The sequence below is a fragment of the Leuciscus leuciscus genome (genome assembly GCF_965113295.1).
Source record: "Leuciscus leuciscus genome assembly, chromosome: 1".
Lineage (NCBI taxonomy): Eukaryota > Metazoa > Chordata > Actinopteri > Cypriniformes > Leuciscidae > Leuciscus > Leuciscus leuciscus.
The window spans coordinates 77,322,843-77,344,796 of record NC_138725.1 but is presented as its reverse complement, the minus strand read 5'-3'; the positions used below and the strand labels follow the sequence as shown (position 1 = coordinate 77,344,796).

The window sequence follows — 21,954 nt, the reverse complement described above, 5'->3', positions numbered from 1 at the left end:
CGTCATGTGGAGCAACCGTCTCGGGCAGGGACCCCCATCCCATGTGCATCGTGTGCATGGGCGCTAAGCACGCTCAAACGTCGCTTGCGGACCCACAAACGTGCGTTCACTGTGCGTCATTGCCGGTAAAAATTTTGGAGAGAAGGCTGAGAGTGGCGGTGGCTAGCCAGCAGGACCCATGTCTGGCCGGAGCCATCGCGAAACCTAAGGCTACCGATCATCAGCGAGCTACCCCGACGAGCTGGGCTGATATGATGGAAGCCGAATCCTCGGATATGCCTCCTCTGTTCGATGGCCTTCTCGCACACGAGGAGGGGGAGCCGGGGGACGAGGACGCGGAGGGCGATGCTAACTCTGACCTCCTCGACTTGGACATGGACGACGAGGAGGAGGAAGACAACTCTCTCTTCCCTGTCCAGCAGTCTAGACCCCCTAGCGCGACTGACACTGGCTCTCAGGCGGACGGTAACCTGCACGAGGTGTGCAAGCGAGCCTCGGCAAAACTGGGCCTAGCGTGGCCCGCGGATTCAGAAGGAGCAGAGAGGGACCTTTATGACGGGAAAAGGCTACCGCCTGCTCAAACCACAACAAGACAACTCCTACCTGCCGTGCCGGCGTGCATGAAGGAGATGTCCCGCCATTGGGGTAGCCCCTTTAAGAGCAAGCTCCCGACCAAGGGATGCTCTAAGCTTGAGATCCAAGGAATGGGAGAGCTGGGGCTGGCCGGACCCCCAGCGATAGAGTCTTCAGTGGCCTATCACCTCCATCCGAATCGCCGATCTATTTCTGCCTCATCCCAAATTTCGCTGCCGAACAAGATGGAGCGTCTGACCGCGTCCGTCTATCAGAGGATGTACAAGTATGCGGCGCAGTCAGTGTGCTCGCTGAACGCGGTGACTTTACTGTCAGCGTACCAGGCAGAGATTTTGGAGGAGATGGGGCGACAACTAGATACGGGAGTGCCGAACCCAGCACTCTGGGACGAGATATGTGTGGTAAACGACCTAATTCTCCGCTCTTCTCGTGGCGCGGTGCAGGGCTGTGGCCGTGTTATGGGCTTGGCCGTTTCAGGTGAGAGAGCGTTATGGCTGAACCTGTCTGGATTAAGCGACGCTCAAAAAGCAGAGGTGATGGACGCTGCGTTCGACCCAACTAAGGGCCTTTTCGGACCAGCTCTCGAGAAAATGAGAGAAACCAGCACCCTCAGGAAACAGGAGGATGAGGCTTTTAACCTCTGTTTACCACGCAAGCAAACACCGCGACCACCCTCTCAGCCAGCACGGCAGGGTTTTGCAGCAGGGAGACAGACGGGGGCTAGGAGTGTGAGACCAGCTCCCAGCAGACAGCAATCTGGCCATCGTCCGAGATCGGATGGCTCCGGACCCTGGGGGAAACATTCATTTGCGGCCGCGGCGGCGAGAAACCGCCCACCCCACCCCGAGGATCGGAAGAAAAAGCGTGCGACCTGACACGCGAATGTTCCCCTGCACTTCTCTCTCCGCCCGCAAAGAGAAGGAGGGGGTCCAGCCCTGTTGTTCTCAGTTCAGTAAGGGCTCCAGCTATAAGCTATCAAGTTCAAAATGTTCTCCAGTGTCACCAAGCACTCACACGGGGTTTTCAAACGCCCATCAGTTCAGGGGAATGTTTAATAAAGAATGCATTATCGCATCCAGGCCACAGGCTAAGGGCGATATGCTCCCCGAATTCAATAAACACAATAAATGTTTCACTATCGCAGCCAGGCAGAAAGCCGAGGGCGATAGATTGCAAAAAAATCCAAACATTGAAATGTGTGTCCCTAGCCTCTCCGCCGGAGGGAGCGCGCGCGCCCTCAGAAAGGGTCAGCGCAGAGACGGTAATGACGTCATCAGAGCGCGCCTGCGTTGGGGAAGCATACAGGGGACCTCTCTCGGCTCGCATACTCAGTTGGCGCGCATGCGCAGCTCATCCGTGGGTTGTAAACACGATTTCACGGGGATACAGACTTCAATTTGCCATGAAACCACCCAGATTCAATGGTATGATAGTCTCAGTGGCCGAGGGAGAATCAGCTCGCGTCCTGACGGCCGAGATAGACACTCTTTTAGACAAACGAGCCATCAGAGTGGTGCCAAAGGAAGTGAGCTGTCAGGGTTTTTATTCCCGTTACTTTGTGATCCCAAAGAAGGGGAGCATATCCCTGCGTCCAATTCTAGATCTCCGTGTGTTAAACAAGCACCTACGGAAATATTCATTCAAAATGTTGACACACAAAACACTTTGTCGATCCATCCGCCAGAACGACTGGTTTGTGACGATCGATCTGTCAGACGCGTATTTTCACATAGATGTTTACCCGTCTCACAGGAAGTATCTCAGGTTTGCATTTCGAGGCACTGCTTACGAATTTCAGACAATGCCCTTTGGTCTGTCTCTAGCACCAAGAGTATTCAGCAAATGTGTGGAAGCAGCACTTTTTCCGTTGAGAAACAAGGGGATAAGAATACTGTCGTACATAGACGATTATCTGATATGCGCCTCGTCGAAAGAGCAAGCAATCAAAGACGCAGACATGGTGTTATTGCATCTCGACAGCTTGGGATTCAGAATAAACATGGAAAAGAGCAGCTTAGAGCCAGCTCAGCACACAGAATATCTAGGACTCAGTTTAAACTCCCTCTCCTATCGAGTCACTCTGACAGAGAGGAGGATCGCGTCCTTCACTCAGTGTGTCTCCCGTTTTCAGACGGGGGAAATTGTCCCGTTCAGACTGTGTCTACGAATGCTGGGTTTAATGGCTTCAGCGATATCTGTAGTACGGCTGGGGCTACTTATAATGAGAGACTTTCAGCGCTGGGTCGCGCATCTGCGTCTGTGTTCTCGGCGTCATCTCAACCGACCGGTGAGAGTGACTTATGCGTGCGTCAGAGCGCTCAGACATTGGAAAAGCCCCGCGACCCTCAGATCGGGGATTCCCTTGGGGGCAGTGTCGTCGAGAGTCACTATGACGACGGACGCGTCATTAAAGGGCTGGGGAGCGACTCTGATGGGCAGAGCTGTGAACGGTGTGTGGCCTCCACAGCTGATTCACAAGCACATAAATTACTTGGAATTGTTGGCAGTGTTTCTAGCGCTGAAACATTTTCTGAGCTTCATCAGGGGCCAGCATGTTTTAGTGAAAACAGACAATTCCACAGTGGTTGCTTATATCAACCGACAGGGAGGCACACGCTCTCTTCAACTGCACCAGCTGGCAAAGGAGCTGATTGTGTGGTGCGACATAAGGCTTTTATCCATCAGGGCAACCCATGTTCCAGGGATATTGAACAGGGGAGCAGATTTATTGTCCAGAGGAAATCCCCTGTACGGAGAATGGAAGCTTCATCCCCAGGTGGTGAAGCAGATATGGCAGAAATACGGCCAGGCGGTCGTAGATCTCTTCGCCTCGCAGGAAAACGCTCAATGTCCTCTGTATTTCTCTCTGGCGGACGGAAATGCACCATTGGGTGTGGATGCTTTAGCCCACCCATGGCCAAATGTCCCGCTGTATGCATTTCCCCCTCTTTTTATGAAGGCGGCACGACGTAAGAGGCCAGTGGCCAGGCGGATGGTCCCATTGTGGGATTTGTCTACGGTTTTAGAGGCCCTTTCTCAACACCCTTTTGAGCCGTTGGAAGCTATAGGGTTAAAGTTTCTCTCTCTTAAGACAGCACTACTGTTAGCGCTGGTGTCAGCTAAGAGGGTGAGTGACTTACAGGCTCTGTCGGTCAGCCCGTCTTGTCTGCAGTTTTCTCCAGGGTTTACAAGGGTTTCCTTTCGCCCTAACCCTGCTTTCATACCTAAAGTAGTGGATGCGTCGTATAGATGTCAAACTACAGATCTTGCAGCTTTTCACCCTCCTCCGTTCTCTTCTCTGGAGGATAGGGGGTTGAATACCTTGAGTCCTGTACGGGCGCTTCGTGTGTACGTGGAAAGGACAGCAGGTTTCAGAAAAAATGACCAGCTGTTTGTGTCATGGGCTACTCCTCACAAAGGGAAGCCATTATCATGTCAGCGACTGTCCCATTGGATTGTAGAAGCTATTTCTTTAGCATATAAATGCGGAGGTTCCCAACCTCCTGCAGGCTTAAGGGCCCATTCCACTAGGGGCATGGCTACATCATGGGCCTTACTTAGGGGCGTTTCGGTCCAGGAGATCTGTGCTGCAGCAAGCTGGGCCACGCCGCACACTTTTGTGCGATTTTATAGACTGAATGTGTCTGAGCCATCCTTAGCTCATGCAGTATTAGGAGCCAGCACGTCAGGTCCCATATGATAGGTATAGCGTACGTTGCAATCCGGGAGTGGTCTATATCTCCCATAGTGAAACACCGAGCGAAGTTAGAAAAAGAACGATGGGTTACTTAACGTAATCCCGGGTTCTTTGATAACAGAGTGAGGTGTTTCACCAACACTTCCCTCCTTGCACAGGAACGGGAAGAAATCTCTCTATAATGACTTCGTAGGGGTCGACCTGAGTAATATAGGTGGGGGCGGAGCCTGATCTCAGGTCGACCTGTCTGTCAAAGACAGACGTGGTGGCATAGGAGCTTCCGTAGTTGGTCACGCCCAAAGCGATTCCCATAGTGAAACACCTCACTCTGTTATCAAAGAACCCGGGATTACGTTAAGTAACCCATCGTTTCAGTGAAGACGAGTGTGTGTTCATGTGAAGTTATTACACCCAATAAACACAGTAATGAACGTTTATAACCGCATCATATGATTAACATGTCTTTACTGTAATAAAGTAAAGTAAACACCAGTCACAGGGCAAGACGAGATATCTCTTCATAATTTATTGTCAGTTTTAAATCATAATACATTCACAATCCTCCCAAAACAATGCACAGATTTAATAATACAACAAAAACACAAACAAATAAATCCATCTATATGTACAAATCCCTGTAGTTGTGTGTAACAGTGATGGAGGAGTACGGCGCGGTCCTTCCCGCTGTGAGTCGTCATGCCAACAGACCAAACAAAGCCAATTTATTGATCAAAATTTCAAAAATTATTGTGCGAAAAAACCACATTGTACATCATAATCATGCACTCTCCCCGCGCCAGAAGCAACGCTGGAGCTCAGCGACGCCGACCGCGTTATTTAGAGCATCATGGGTAATCCCGACTGAAGATGAGGTATTAATACCTGTAGAATATACAGAAAGCAACACGAAACGCCTCATCATACATTCCTATTGATCTCCTGTGATGAAGCCGATGTCCGTATAACAACTGGCTCAGCTTGTGCTGGTGTGTGTGTGTGTGTGTGTGTCTCCCAGTCACAGGTGGTGACGAGCTGTGTTGGTGTGTGTGTCTCCCAGTCACAGGTGGTGACGAGCTGTGTTGGTGTGTGTGTCTCCCAGTCACAGGTGATGACGAGCTGTGTTGGTGTGTGTGGAGTTGAGGGCCATTACTGGGCTGGAGTCCGGAAACTGCTGTTCAGTGTCAGTCAATGGATCTCAATGTGAACCTGAAAGAGGGACAGAGATCTATGAGAACTCTACACACACACCCAGAAAACCCAGAGAACTCTACACACACACCCAGAAAACCCAGAGAACTCTACACACACACCCAGAAAACCCAGAGAACTCTACACACACACCCAGAAAACCCAGAGAACTCTACACACACACACACACAGAAAACCCAGAGAACTCTACACACACACACCCAGAAAACCCAGAAAACTCTAGATAGACAGACAGAAAGATAGATATACAGACATATAGACACAGAGAGGCAAATAGACAGACAGATAGATAGATAGATAGACAGACAGATAGAAAGATAGATAGATAGACAGACAGATAGACAGGTAAATAGATAGACAGACAGACAGACAGATAGAAAGATAGATAGATAGATAGACAGACAGATAGACAGGTAAATAGATAGACAGACAGACAGACAGACAGACAGATAGATAGATAGACAGACAGGTAAATAGATAGACAGACAGATAGATACATAGACAGACAGACAGACAGATAAATAGATAGACAGACAGACAGATATATAGACAGACAGATAGATAGATAGATAGATAGATAGATAGATAGATAGATAGATAGATAGATAGATAGATATATAGATAGATATATAGACATATCGATAGACAGGCAGATAAATAGACAGACAGGCAGATAGACACGCAGACAGATAGATAGACAGGCAGATAGATAGACAGACAGGCAGATAGACACGCAGACAGATAGATAGACAGGCAGATAGATAGACAGACAGATAGATAGAGAGATAGACAGACAGGCACATAGAGAGCCAGATATACAGACAGATAGACAGGGAGATAGACAAATAGACAGGCAGACAGACATAAAGGCAGTTAGATAGACAGACAGACAGACAGATATACAGGCAGACAGGAAGATAGATAGACAGACAAAAAGATAGACAGATGGACAGATAGACAGACAGGCATCTAGATACAGACAGACAGATAGACAGACAGACAGACAGACAGACAGATACACACCGATAGACAGATGGACAGATAGACAGACAGACAGATAGACAGGCAGACAGACAGATAGACACCGATAGACAGACAGATAGATAGACAGACAGATAGATAGACAGACAGATAGACAGGCAGACAGACAGGCAGAGATAGATAGACAGACAGACAGACAGACAGACAGACATATAGACAGACAGATAGATAGACAGGCAGACAGACATATAGACACATATAGACAGACAGATAGATAGACAGACAGACAGATAGATAGACAGGCAGACAGACAGGCAGACAGACAGGCAGAGATAGATAGACAGGCAGACAGACAGATAGACACCGATAGACAGATAGATAGATAGATAGACAGACAGACAGATAGACAGGCAGACAGACAGGCAGACAGACATGCAGAGATAGATAGACAGACAGACATATAGACAGAAAGATAGATAGACAGGCAGACAGACAGACAGACAGACAGACACATATAGACAGATAGATAGACAGGCAGACAGACAGACAGATAGACACCGATAGACAGAGAGATAGATAGACAGACAGATAGACAGACATATAGACAGACAGATAGATAGACAGGCAGACAGACAGACAGATAGATAGACAGGCAGACAGACAGACATATAGACACATATAGACAGAAAGATAGACAGACAGACAGACACATATAGACAGACACATATAGACAGATAGATAGACAGGCAGACAGACATATAGACAGACAGATAGATAGACAGGCAGACAGACAGACAGATAGACACATATAGACAAGCAGATATACAGACAAATGGACAGATATACAGATATACAGGCAAATAGAAAGGCAGACAGATAGATAGACAGGCAGGCAGACAGACAGATAGATGGACAGACAGACAGACAGACAGACATTGACAGACAGAGAGATAGATAGATAGACAGACAGACAGACAAATATACATATATATAGACAGTAAGATAGACAGACAGGCAGATAGACAGATATATAGACAGACAGTTAGACAGGCAGATGGACAGGCAGATAGACAGACAGGCAGATAGACAGACAGATAGGTAGACAGACAGACAGACAGACAGGGGTGCGGTAAAGTAGGTTTTATGTTGGACATTCGTTAGACATTCGATCTTTTCTGCAGCATTAATTGATATGTAATGGCTTAATAGTCGTGGATGATGCTGTATCTCGTCTAGTTCACATTGTAAAGCATAATGTCAAAAGTGAATTTTAATATTATTCGATGATGTCATTGTTTTAAGAATTGGAAGTGAAAAAGTCCTCACAACTATCCCCACTTGGGCACTTCAAGTTAGGGAGTGTCTCAAAAGTGCCAAATCGGCAACAAAGTTGGTAAAGTATGTGCATTATTCCACAAAAACACTAAAAACGTGATCCTTTTACGTATGTAGTTGATGTTAGTAAATGGATTAAAAATAGATTAAGCCAATTTTTAACTTGTATGATTTATATATATGTTATACATTAAACTGAATGTTTTAAATTAAATACATCTAGGCTATTTAACTTTGTGGTTGTTTTATGTAAATACCTCAAATGACCTACAATGTATTTATACACACATGCAGCATATAATACACAACTTAGATTGGTGAAAAATGATGATGTCACACCACATGTAATGTATTCACCAACCCTTGGAGCACACCATACACGACTTGGATTTGGAAAATATAAGTTTGTCTATTTTTAATGGATTTTTGAAATACGCAAATCTATATAACTTCCTGGTCATGTGACCTGATGATGTCACACCAAATGTAATGTATTCACTAACCCTTGGAGCACACCATACATGACTTGGATTTGGAAAATGTAATTTAGTAAATTTTTAATGGATTTTTGAAATACGCAAATCTATATAAATTCCTGGTCATGTGACCTGATGATGTCACACCACCTGGGATTTATTCACCAACCCTTGGAGCACACCATACACGACTTGGATTTGGAAAATGTCATTTGGTGTATTTTTAATGAATTTTTGAAATATGCAAATCTATATAACTTCCTGGTCATGTGACCTGATGATGTCACACCACATGAAATGTATTCACCAACCCTTGGAGCACACCATACACGACTTGGATTTGGAAAATGTCATTTAGTGTATTTTTAATGAATTTTTTGAAATGCGCAAATCTATATAACTTCCTGGTCATGTGACCTGATGATGTCACACCACATGTAATGTATTCCCCAACCCTTGGAGCACACCATACACGACTTGGATTTAGAAAATGTCATTTCGTCTATTTTTAATGGATTTTTGAAATACGCAAATCTATATAACTTCCTGGTCATGTGACCTGATGATGTCACACCAAATGTAATGTATTCACCAACCCTTGGAGCACACCATACACGACTTGGATTTAGAAAATGTCATTTCGTCTATTTTTAATGGATTTTTGAAATACGCAAATCTATATAACTTCCTGGTCATGTGACCTGATGATGTCACACCACATGTAATGTATTCACCAACCCTTGGAGCACACCATACACGACTTGGATTTAGAAAATGTCATTTCGTCTATTTTTAATGGATTTTTGAAATACGCAAATCTATATAACTTCCTGGTCATGTGACCTGATGATGTCACACCAAATGTAATGTATTCACTAACCCTTGGAGCACACCATACATGACTTGGATTTGGAAAATGTCATCTCGTCTATTTTTAATGAATTTTTGAAATACGCAAATCTATATAAATTCCTGGTCATGTGACCTGATGATGTCACACCACCTGGGATTTATTCACCAACCCTTGGAGCACACCATACACGACTTGGATTTGGAAAATGTCATTTGGTGTATTTTTAATGAATTTTTGAAATATGCAAATCTATATAACTTCCTGGTCATGTGACCTGATGATGTCACACCACATGAAATGTATTCACCAACCCTTGGAGCACACCATACACGACTTGGATTTGGAAAATGTCATTTAGTGTATTTTTAATGAATTTTTTGAAATGCGCAAATCTATATAACTTCCTGGTCATGTGACCTGATGATGTCACACCACATGTAATGTATTCACCAACCCTTGGAGCACACCATACACGACTTGGATTTAGAAAATGTTATTTCGTCTATTTTTAATGGATTTTTGAAATACGCAAATCTATATAACTTCCTGGTCATGTGACCTGATGATGTCACACCAAATGTAATGTATTCACCAACCCTTGGAGCACACCATACACGACTTGGATTTGGAAAATGTCATTTCGTCTATTTTTAATGAATTTTTGAAATACGCAAATCTATATAAATTCCTGGTCATGTGACCTGATGATGTCACACCACCTGGGATTTATTCACCAACCGTTGGAGCACACCATACACGACTTGGATTTGGAAAATGTCATTTGGTGTATTTTTAATGAATTTTTTAAATACGCAAATCTATATAACTTCCTGGTCATGTGACCTGATGATGTCACACCACTTGGAATGTATTCACCAACCCTTGCAACACACCATACACGACTTGGATTTGGAAAATGTCATTTCGTCTATTTTTAATTAATTTTTTAAATATGCAAATCTATATAACTTCCTGGTCATGTGACCTGATGATGTCACACCACTTGGAATGTATTCACCAACCCTTGGAGCACACCATACACGACTTGGATTTGGAAAATGTCATTTCGTCTATTTTTAATTAATTTTTGAAATACGCAAATCTATATAACTTCCTGGTCATGTGACCTGATGATGTCACACCACTTGGAATGTATTCACCAACCCTTGGAGCACACCATACACGACTTGGATTTGGAAAATGTCATTTCGTCTATTTTTAATGAATTTTTGAAATACACAGATCTATATAACTTCCTGGTCATGTGACCTGATGATGTCACACCACCTGGGATTTATTCACCAACCCTTGGAACACACCATACACGACTTGGATTTGGAAAATGTCATTTCGTCGATTTTTTATTAATTTTTTAAATATGCAAATCTATATAACTTCCTGGTCATGTGACCTGATGATGTCACACCACCTGGGATTTATTCACCAACCCTTGGAGCACACCATACACGACTTGGATTTAGAAAATGTCATTTCGTCTATTTTTTATTAATTTTTTTAATATGCAAATCTATATAACTTCCTGGTCATGTGACCTGATGATGTCACACCACTTGGAATGTATTCACCAACCCTTGGAGCACACCATACACGACTTGGATTTGGAAAATGTCATTTCGTCTATTTTTAATGAATTTTTGAAATACACAGATCTATATAACTTCCTGGTCATGTGACCTGATGATGTCACACCACCTGGGATTTATTCACCAACCCTTGGAACATTTTTACAGGTTTTCAATTTTTTTTTTTTTTCTAATTGATATTAAAAGAGGAATTTGACAAAGCTGTGAAATTAGATTGATTTCACAAGTAATGACCATTCACATTAAGAAATACATGTTTTGTCATATTTTCATAGAGGAAAAAGAAATTAAGTGCATACAGTTAGCTCATGACATCCCTTTATTGAAGAAAACATACAGAAGTTAAACAATCAAGAGATTTATTTAATTTTCGTCTGTTTCTTTAAATATTAACAAATGTGAACTTATGGTATTGGGATTTTGTAATATCACCATTATGTAGGCTAGTATAACAGTGAAAAAAGTAGTTGCATGTCTTATAACTGTAAAACCAAATGCTATATTTCAAAAGGCACCAGAGTTTTTACTAAAATGCAATTTTCATGTTAATAACATACCAATTACACTTATACACTCATAAATAGGTTTTACTTTGTACAATAATAATTTCTTCCTCCACAAAGGATTAATGCACAATTTGGAATAGTAAATAAATCAAGGTTAGAAACAAAAACTTTTTTTAATGACAATTGGTTTGGGAATTTTGGTTGTGGAAATTGATTAAAGATGATGGTATCTTTAGTTTTATAGAACTTACAAATATTTAGCTAATATTTAATTGTATGCAATTCCCAGAGAACTTTTGAGGCTTATTGGATTAGAGACACTTGGTGTACTTCCCAATTTAGGCTGAATAATAAACATTTTTTAAGTTATGGATGTAATAATTGCTTATGCTCCATTGTCTAAACAAAATATATTCTTGATGTTACAAATACATTGAACTTTCTGTTCAAGAAACATGTTTTAGATTGGAGTAAATTATAGATGACACCTCATAGATATTCTATAACGAACAAAGTTAATGAGTTTTTATATAAGATACATAACACTGAGTAGTAGGCCTACACTCATTAGACACTTGTGCTTTAAAGTTGATGTGGAAGACAATTGTATATTTTATGCCCATGAGCCACTCATATTGAAGCTGATATTGTTTTGAAGAAAGTGATATTTAAATGTTTTACAATTGATATAGATAAATATTGATATGTGATTTCATAACTATTATGGCTTATTACTAGGCCTATAACCAAAGTGGATTGAAAAATAAATATTTTTAAACAATTTAAAATTGACATTTACATATATTTGGAAACTATTTATAAAAGTAAAACTTTAAAATCAATACGAACCATGCAACTGTTTAGTATTATTCTGTATTTAATGTTTAAAAAAAATTAAAAAAATCCATTGCCACTATACATTGTTTTGATGTTTTCTAAAAAAGAGAAAAAAAAGTCTTTGATACATCAAACAAACAAATAAAATAAAGTAATATATAAATAGAAGGACATGTCTATTCATATAAGATGTGACGTGATCTATCATTTTGATATCACAATGTTTATTTATAATGCTTCATTCTCTTTCTCTAAAGTAATGACTAAAAATGTTCGATTTTTTGTTTTGATAAAAAAAATGTATATATATACAGTATATATACATATATATACATATGTACACTACCGGTCAAAAGTTTTAGATTGGTAAGATTTTTAATGTTTTTAAAAGAAGTATCTTCTGCTCACCAAGGCTGCATTTATTTGATTAAAAATACAAACAAAAACAGTCATATTGTGAAATATTATTACAATTTAAGACAGCCGTTTTCTATGTGAATATATAGTTAAGTGTAATTTATTCCTGTGATCAAAGCTGAATTTTCATCATTATCTAATGGAGCATCATTACTCCAGTCTTCAGTGTCACATGATCCTTCAGAAATCAGTCTAATATGATGATTTGATGCTCAAGAAACATTACTGATTGTTATCAATGTTGAAAACAGTTTTTTACATTTTTATTTCATGATGCTATGATGAATAGAAAGTTCAAAAGAACAGCATTTATCTGAAATAGAAAGCTTTTGTAACATTAAACACTACCGTTCAAAAGTTTGGGGTCAGTAAGAATTTTATTTTTATTTTTGGGGGAAAGAAATAAAATAAATCAATACTTTTATTCATCAAGGATGAGTTAAACTGATCAAAAGTTACAGTAAAGACATTTATAATGTTAGAAAATATTCTATTTTAAATAAATACTGTTCTTTTGAACTTTCTATTCATCAAAGAATTGTGGAAAAAAAAATGTACACGACAGTTTTCAACATTGAAAATAATAATGAATGTTTTTTGAGCATAAAATCAGCATATCAGAATGATTTCTGAAGGATCATGTGACACTGAAGAAAGACTGGAGTAATGATGCTGAAAATTCAGCTTTCATCTGAGGAATAAATTACATTTTAAAATATATTAAAATAGAAAACAGTCATTTTAAATTGTCATAATGTTTCACAATAATACAGTTTTTTTTTCTTGTTTTTTTATCAAATAAATGCAGCCTTGGTGAGCAGAAGAGACTTCTTTTAAAAACATAAAAAATATAACCGATCTAAAACTTTTGACCAGTAGTGTATATATATAAGAACAAAAAGTGTTAATGACAGCAAGCAATTTAAAAATTGTGTCAGAAAAAACAAAAACAAAACAAAACAAAAAAACAATCTAATAAGCCTAAAATTAAATTTCACAAAAAACAGAGATTTAATGGAAAAATTGTGTCTTGGTCAAAGGAGCAACTCAAAATGATGATGGGCCATGTCACATATTTACCATATAGGCTAACTGTTTACCTGTTGTTTGTCCCTTTTTACTGCGTCCTGCACAACACACAGAACCATTCTGTTTCAGAACTACTGCACGGTAGCTGTAGGCCTACACATAACATGTGAAACAACCTACAACACATGTCACATTGAATCTGCAAGACAGCAAAGTCATGATCTAAAACTTCACTGTTTTCCCAAACCAATTGTCATTAAAAAAAGTTTTTGTTTCTAACCTTGATTTATTTACTATTCCAAATTGTGCATTAATCCTTTGTGGAGGAAGAAATTATTATTGTACAAAGTAAAACCTATTTATGAGTGTATAAGTGTAATTGGTACACTGTAAAAAATAAAATCGTAAAAAAACGGTCAATGACTGTCAGCTGCGGCTGCCAAACAAAAACCGTAAAAATAAAGTAAAATATCCTAATTTAAATGAAGTGCAAAAAACTTTTACAGAAATTTTCCTTAAATGTTTTACAGAAAAACACAGTTATTTTACAGCTATTTCCTGAATTATTACGATCAAACACCTTCACTGTAAAAAAATCCCATAAAATAACAAATGACTGTCAGCAACGACTGCCATACAAAAACCGTAAAATTAATGTAAAATATCCTAATTTAAATAAGTGCAAAATACTTTTACAGAAATCTTCATAAATCTTTTTTAACAGAAACACACAGTTATTTCACATTTATTTTCTGAATTTTTTACTGTAAAACACGCAGTTAATTATATGCATGATTTGTTGTGACTATACATCACTGCATCAGCAACTCCACAGTTACTGTCTGTTAAAGGAGCCGTATGTAAGATTGTGGCCAAAACTGGTACTGCAATCACTTTCAAATTACTATAGAGCGGTGTATCCCCTCCCCCTCCCCCTTGACTCGAGGTTGCCAGATAGGCTGCAGGATCCAGCAGGAACGTAGGCTGCTACGTAGCTGTGGTAACTAGAGCAGAGCTGGCAACCCGGATGCCGAAACACTACTGACTTCGTGATTGGTAGATAGGTGGAGGGTGGAGCTTCAGGCCAAAACACAAGATGACAACATCAACATCAGTTGAGGGCTGCAACTTCACTTTTTAAATGACAATATCCTGGCCGTACTACTGTTGCCAGTGATATAAGTATTTGAAATGAACATGATTTCTTAATGTCTAGTGACATATCAGGGCCATTTTATGATTAATTGAAATACATTTCTTACATACAGCTCCTTTAAATAAAGCAACATGCAGCATTTCATCTGTGTTTCTCTGCTCATCCTGGACTGAAGCTCAGGCTCTACTCTTCAACATATCATCAGTGTTTCTCTGCTCATCCTGGACTGAAGCTCAGGCTCTACTCTTCAACACAATGGTGACACACGAAACACACCATACAGAAACACTTTAAACCCCAACAGAACATTAAACACTACCAGATCTCTCAGGATCTCAGCATCTTCACTTATTACAATCCAGACTTTATTTCTTTCATACTAACATTCTTATTGAGAATTAACAGAGGTTTAGAAGTTGAAGTTTTATTGAAAAGAATAAAGTTTGGTGTCACCATGATGGAGATCAGTGTTTGCTTTAGTTGGGCTCTTGAACTTTTAGTGTTTAACTTTAATGTTTCTCTGGCTGCATTAACTGTGTGTCTCTGATGCATATTCGTAATTGTAGCAATTCAAGAGAAATTCAGATCAGATGATGTTGGTCACTTTTTAGTGATACTAATCATTATGTAGTGTCCTGCTTTATTAATACTACCTGATATGAAATATCTGATTAAGTTTTAAAGATTAGTTGTTCATTTTGCATGATTAAACTGCTATAGAAGATACTGCAGTGCTGTGATACTCAGATTTTATTAAGTCATTATACAGAAAATGTTTTGACAGGATCATATGTCTATATCTCACTCAGACATCAATAATCAGCGTATGAATCACAATAATGGTGACAATGAAAAAAAATCTGAATTACTATAAAGTCACAAAAAGGCTTTGTTGATTGTCACCATTGTTGAGTATCATATGTTCATTCTTGATGTCTCTATACTACTAAAAAAATGAACCAGCTCAAAACTTTTTCTGTACAATATATCTTTTTTCCAGATTGTTATAATACTGATGCCACAATATTTCAAGGGTCATGTATAAAATTAAGACATTTATAGACTTTGTAAAAAAGCTAAATTCCATCTACATACTATGTAATCTAAGCTAATATATTCAGAGATTTGACTGACACATCAGTGAATCAGATCATCATATGATGACTATAACATCATCAATGAATGACCAAGATCATCTGATATTTTCTCCAGTATTTATTGCTATAACAAGCGTGTATCAAATACACAGTTAAAGCAGCCAGAGAAAAATAAAAGTTATAAACTCAAGGGTCAAGAGCCCAACTAAAGCAGACGCTGATCTCAATCATGGTGACATCAAATTTATTTTAATTTTTTTTACACTTTATTTAAATTAGCATATTATACTTTAATTTTATGGTTTTTGTTTGGCAGCCGCAGCTGCCAGTCATTTGACCCTTTTTGTACGATTTTTTTTACAATGAAGGTGTTTGATCATAATAATACAGGAAATACCTGTGAAATAACAGTGTTTTTTCGGTTTATTTAAATTCGAATATTTTACTTTAATTTTATGGTTTTTACTTGGCAGCCGCAGCCGCCAGTCATTTGACCCTTTTTTTACAATTTTTTTTTTACAATGAAGGTATATGATCGTGATTATTCAGGAAATACCTGTAAAATAACAGTGTTTTTCAGTTTATTTAATTTAGGATGTTTTACAGTTTTTTGGGAGCTGACAGTCATTTGACCATTTTATCATTTAACTGTTTTCTTTCTGTTAAATTACAGATTATATTTGTAATTTTACATACATTTTTATGTAATTTAAGAAAACAGAAAAAATACTGTATGAAAAATACAATCAATTTTCTGTATAAAAAATGTGAATTACTGTAATTTGTCATTAATGTCACAATACCTAAAATAACAGCTGAATTTTTATTTTACAGATATTATTTGTAATTTTACAGTGTTTTGAGTACAATTTAAAATTAAAGAAAATGATCGTCAAAAAATCACAGTTATTTTCTGTAAAATTAGGATTTTTTTTTACAGTGTATGTTATTAACATGAAAATTGCATTTTAGTAAAAACTCTGGTGCCTTTTGAAATATAGCATTTGGTTTTACAGTTATAAGACATGCAACTACTTTTTTCACTGTTATACTAGCCTACATAATGGTGATATTACAAAATCCCAATACCATAAGTTCACATTTGTTAATATTTAAAGAAACAGACGAAAATTAAATAAATCTCTTGATTGTTTAACTTCTGTATGTTTTCTTCAATAAAGGGATGTCATGAGCTAACTGTATGCACTTAATTTCTTTTTCCTCTATGAAAATATGACAAAACATGTATTTCTTAATGTGAATGGTCATTACTTGTGAAATCAATCTAATTTCACAGCTTTGTCAAATTCCTCTTTTAATATCAATTAGAAAAAAATAAAAAATTGAAAACCTGTAAAAATGTTCCAAGGGTTGGTGAATAAATCCCAGGTGGTGTGACATCATCAGGTCACATGACCAGGAAGTTATATAGATTTGTGTATTTCAAAAATTCATTAAATTTACGAAATGACATTTTCCAAATCCAAGTCGTGTATGGTGTGCTCCAACGGTTGGTGAATACATTACATGTGGTGTGACATCATCAGGTCACATGACCAGGAAGTTATATAGATTTGCATATTTCAAAAATTCATTAAAAATTGACTAAATTACATTTTCCAAATCCAAGTCGTGTATGGTGTGCTCCAAGGGTTGGTGAATACATTCCAAGTGGTGTGACATCATCAGGTCACATGACCAGGAAGTTATATAGATTTGCGTATTTCAAAAATTCATTAAAAATTTACTAAATTACATTTTCCAAATCCAAGTCGTGTATGGTGTGCTCCAAGGGTTGGTGAATACATTACATGTGGTGTGACATCATCAGGTCACATGACCAGGAAGTTATATAGATTTGCGTATTTCAAAAATTCATAAAAAATTGACTAAATTACATTTTCCAAATCCAAGTCGTGTATGGTGTGCTCCAAGGGTTGGTGAATACATTACATGTGGTGTGACATCATCAGGTCACATGACCAGGAAGTTATATAGATTTGCGTATTTCAAAAATTCATTAAAAATTGACTAAATTACATTTTCCAAATCCAAGTCGTGTATGGTGTGCTCCAAGGGTTGGGGAATACATTACATGTGGTGTGACATCATCAGGTCACATGACCAGGAAGTTATATAGATTTGCGTATTTCAAAAATTCATTAAAAATTGACTAAATTACATTTTCCAAATCCAAGTCGTGTATGGTGTGCTCCAAGGGTTGGGGAATACATTACATGTGGTGTGACATCATCAGGTCACATGATCAGGAAGTTATATAGATTTGCGGATTTCAAAAATTCATTAAAAATAGACAAATTGACATTTTCTAAATCCAAGTCGTGTATGGTGTGCTCCAAGGGTTGGGGAATACATTACATGTGGTGTGACATCATCAGGTCACATGACCAGGAAGTTATATAGATTTGCGTATTTCAAAAATTCATTAAAAATTGACGAAATGACATTTTCTAAATCCAAGTCGTGTATGGTGTGCTCCAAGGGTTGGTGAATAAATCCCAGGTGGTGTGACATCATCAGGTCACATGACCAGGAAGTTATATAGATTTGCGTATTTCAAAAATTCATTAAAAATTGACGAAATGACATTTTCTAAATCCAAGTCGTGTATGGTGTGCTCCAAGGGTTGGTGAATAAATCCCAGGTGGTGTGACATCATCAGGTCACATGACCAGGAAGTTATATAGATTTGCGTATTTCAAAAATTCATTAAAAATTTACGAAATGACATTTTCCAAATCCAAGTCGTGTATGGTGTGCTCCAAGGGTTGGTGAATAAATCCCAGGTGGTGTGACATCATCAGGTCACATGACCAGGAAGTTATATAGATTTGCGTATTTCAAAAATTCATTAAAAATTGACGAAATGACATTTTCTAAATCCAAGTCGTGTATGGTGTGTTCCAAGGGTTGGTGAATACATTCCAAGTGGTGTGACATCATCAGGTCACATGACCAGGAAGTTATATAGATTTGCGTATTTCAAAAATTCATTAAAAATTGACGAAATGACATTTTCTAAATCCAAGTCGTGTATGGTGTGCTCCAAGGGTTGGTGAATAAATCCCAGGTGGTGTGACATCATCAGGTCACATGACCAGGAAGTTATATAGATTTGCGTATTTCCAAAATTCATTAAAAATAGACTAAATGACATTTTCCAAATTCAAGTCGTGTATGGTGTGCTCCAAGGGTTGGTGAACAAATTCCAGGTGGTGTGATATCACCTGTTTCTATAAGATAAAATGAAATTTTGGGAGTACAATGTAATAACCATGTACCCATTCATAGTGAATATCCCATGCACAGCTTAAAACTATCTAAGCCTATTTGACAAAAAATATGTTGTCCACTTAATTCACATCTTTACATTTTATTAGTATGCTTTGCGTGGTTTCGCACCTTGGAATGCTTATTTGTGTGTGTGTGTGTGTGTGTGTGTGTGTGCAGTTTTGAGACAGTCCCTTAATTTGCTTGGCGAATGTCTAACGAATGTCCAACATAAAACCTACTTTACCGCACCACAGACAGGCAGACAGACAGACAGACAGACAGACAGACAAGCAAACAAGCAGGCAGGCAAACAGACAGACAGATAGTAACCCTAACCCTAACCCGATAGACAGGCAGATAGATACACAGTTAGATAGACAGATAGACAGATAGATAGATAGATAGATAGATAGATAGATAGATAGATAGATAGACAGACCGACAGACTCGCACCTGTAGTCGCACGTTGAACATCATGGAGGCGATAACATAGAGGTATGGGAATCTGAGTCTGAGTCTCCAGGCGAGATCGAAGAAGATGAGCAGAGTCCGGCTGAGCCCTTTAGAGAACAGCCCGTACGAGCCCGACACACGCAGCACCAGATGCGCCAGAGCCGCCATAAGAGGACGCTTCCCTGCTGACGCCCCTCACACGCGACACATGATGAGCGAGCGTGCGTTACAGCGAGCGTCTGCCGCGATGACAGTCCTCATCTCACATCAGCTGAAATCATCATCATTATCATCCTACAGCTACACCCTGCTGTTTCTCAAGATGCGCTCGCGACCGGATGTTGTCAACTTCTACTTCCTGTAAACGTCAGTGTAACCGTAGTTTAGTTCCCTAACATTAATGTTAAATAAAATAATATCTCACCCTCATGGTCTTTTTTATTTTATTATCTTCTCTTATTTTTCCTTTGTTATTTTAGGTTTTTTTTTTTTTTTTTTTTTTGCAAATCATTGTTTTGTGTATTGTATACAAAATTGTAGAGCGTTAATGTCATCTCTGTACAGTTTGAAAGCATAATAAAAGCATAATTAAACAAAATAATAAAAAACAATGTAAAAAAAAAAGAAAAGAAAAAAACATTAATGTTAAATAATTTAGTCACCTTGCTGAAAAATAATACATAAATTAAGAGATCTAAAATAAAGACATGTCCCAAAGACATTTTGTAAACTTGAATTTCAGACATTTGACCAAAATGAAATGGCTGGCAATTACTATATTGCAAACAGATTTAATTGTGATACATTAATTGCGATATTGTGAAACTTATCACTTATGACATCCTATCATGAGGAATATTATTTAAGTAATCTGTTTCTGCGTTTAAATATAGGAGGAAATAAGCAAAGAAAGAAAGAGATAGATGGGTGTTAGCTATAGGACTTTTATTCTGGAGGGAACCGAGCGGAAGTGCGCTTGTAAATCTGTAGGAGTCACTTCCTGTCTTGGGTGGTGGCTTCAAACTTTCTTACTCGACTTCATTCCTGTGTGTGGGAATGAGAGAAGGAAGAAAACTTAATTTACAAAAGCGTCTTAATCCCCCAGCCGTAATACGTGTCGTCTGACCAGCGCCGTTCATCTGACCGATCTTGTGTAGTTTCACGCGGAGGGAGAGCAAATATCGAGCTGAAGTCATGCAGGCCATCAAGTGTGTGGTCGTCGGGGACGGGTGAGTAACTTCACTGTCTCGGTACTGACATTCTGTCCCTCTGAAGATGACTTTACTCTCTTATAATCACTCATACTGTGTCTCAAAGTCTGCTGAACTGCCGCTTTACACCGCGATTACGGCCTCGCCGACTTCTGGCTCCGGCGTGACGTCACGCGCACGGGTTTACTTTTATTATTTTTATTGAAGAAAGTGTCGAAACAAAAATACAATTACAACTCAAAATTTCAAATGCAAGAGAAATGTATAAACAACAATAATACTACTTTAGAGAGTGTAAATGCTTGTACAATTTGAATAGCTTTTTGTTTCTTCGAGTACAATATTGACCCTATTTTTTCACTTTACTTTATTTTTTCACTTTATTTTATTTTTTCACTTTATTTATTAAATTCTTTCACTTTACTTAATTTTTTCACTTTACTTTACTTTTTCACTTTACTTTACTTTATTTTTCAATATTGACCCTATTTTTTAAATTTACTTTACTTTATTTTTTCACTTTATTTTATTTTTTCACTTTATTAAATTTTTTTCACTTTACTTTGCTTTATTTTTCAATATTGACCCTATTTTTTCAATTTACTTTACTTTATTTTTTCACTTTCTTTTATTTTTTATTTTTAATTAATTTTTTCACTTTATTAAATTTTTTCACTTTACTTTACTTTACTTTATTTTTCAATATTGACCCTATTTTTTCACTTTACTTTATTTTTTCACTTTACTTTATTTTATTTTTTCACTTTGCTTCACTTTATTTTTTAATACTATAAAACATGAATTTCGTATAAGTAATAAAAGAAGGCCATCTGAGTTAAATAATCGGTCCACCAAAACAATTTTATTCAGAAACCAATTTTCAAAGAAAATAGTATTTTGTTTAAATCGAACGTCTTTATTATTCCAGATGAAGTATTTAATTGGTGAGGTATAAAGTTGCGTTTGTAAGTTAAACTGAACATGCTAGAAAAGCTTGATGATGAAATTCAGAAAGTTTGACAAGTATTTTAATACCAAATATGTTCCACCCAGGCTTGATAAAATATGGAGGTAAAATATAAAATATAAAATAATAATATTCCAAACAGACTGCTGATTGTTTAATGTAGTGACGTTCAGGAAATTGAGACCACCATTTTCATATGAGTTCATTAAGAGTTCATTTTTCTTATGTAATGTATTAT

General features: G+C 38.2%; 2 protein-coding genes across 2 annotated transcripts in view; one reads left to right on the top strand and one right to left on the bottom strand.

The window, feature by feature from the left end:
* Positions 1–4,802: 4,802 nt before the first annotated feature.
* Positions 4,803–19,904, bottom strand: smim10l3 (small integral membrane protein 10 like 3). The gene is made up of 2 exons (XM_082146747.1): positions 19,539–19,904; positions 4,803–5,497 (listed from the first exon to the last, which is right to left on the bottom strand). The coding sequence occupies exons 1-2, from the start codon at positions 19,704–19,706 to the stop codon at positions 5,477–5,479; spliced, it is 189 nt and encodes a 62-aa protein (XP_082002873.1). The 5' UTR covers positions 19,707–19,904; the 3' UTR covers positions 4,803–5,476.
* A 623-nt stretch (positions 19,905–20,527) lies between these two features.
* Positions 20,528–21,954, top strand: part of rac1b (Rac family small GTPase 1b) — a 12,620-nt gene continuing 11,193 nt past the window's right edge. Inside the window, exon 1 of the mRNA XM_082146735.1 lies at positions 20,528–20,767. Within this exon, the coding sequence (XP_082002861.1) occupies positions 20,733–20,767 (35 nt within the window). The 5' untranslated portion in view covers positions 20,528–20,732. The remainder of the gene's footprint in view (positions 20,768–21,954) is intronic.

Coding starts and splice junctions, on each gene's coding strand:
- smim10l3 (XM_082146747.1), bottom strand. CDS start 19,706: ATGGCGGCTCTGGCGCATCTGGTGCTGCGTGTGTCGGGCTCGTACGGG. Junction 5,498..19,538: donor TGTTCAACGTGCGACTACAG/GTGCGAGTCTGT, acceptor TCCCTCTTTCAG/GTTCACATTGAGATCCATTG.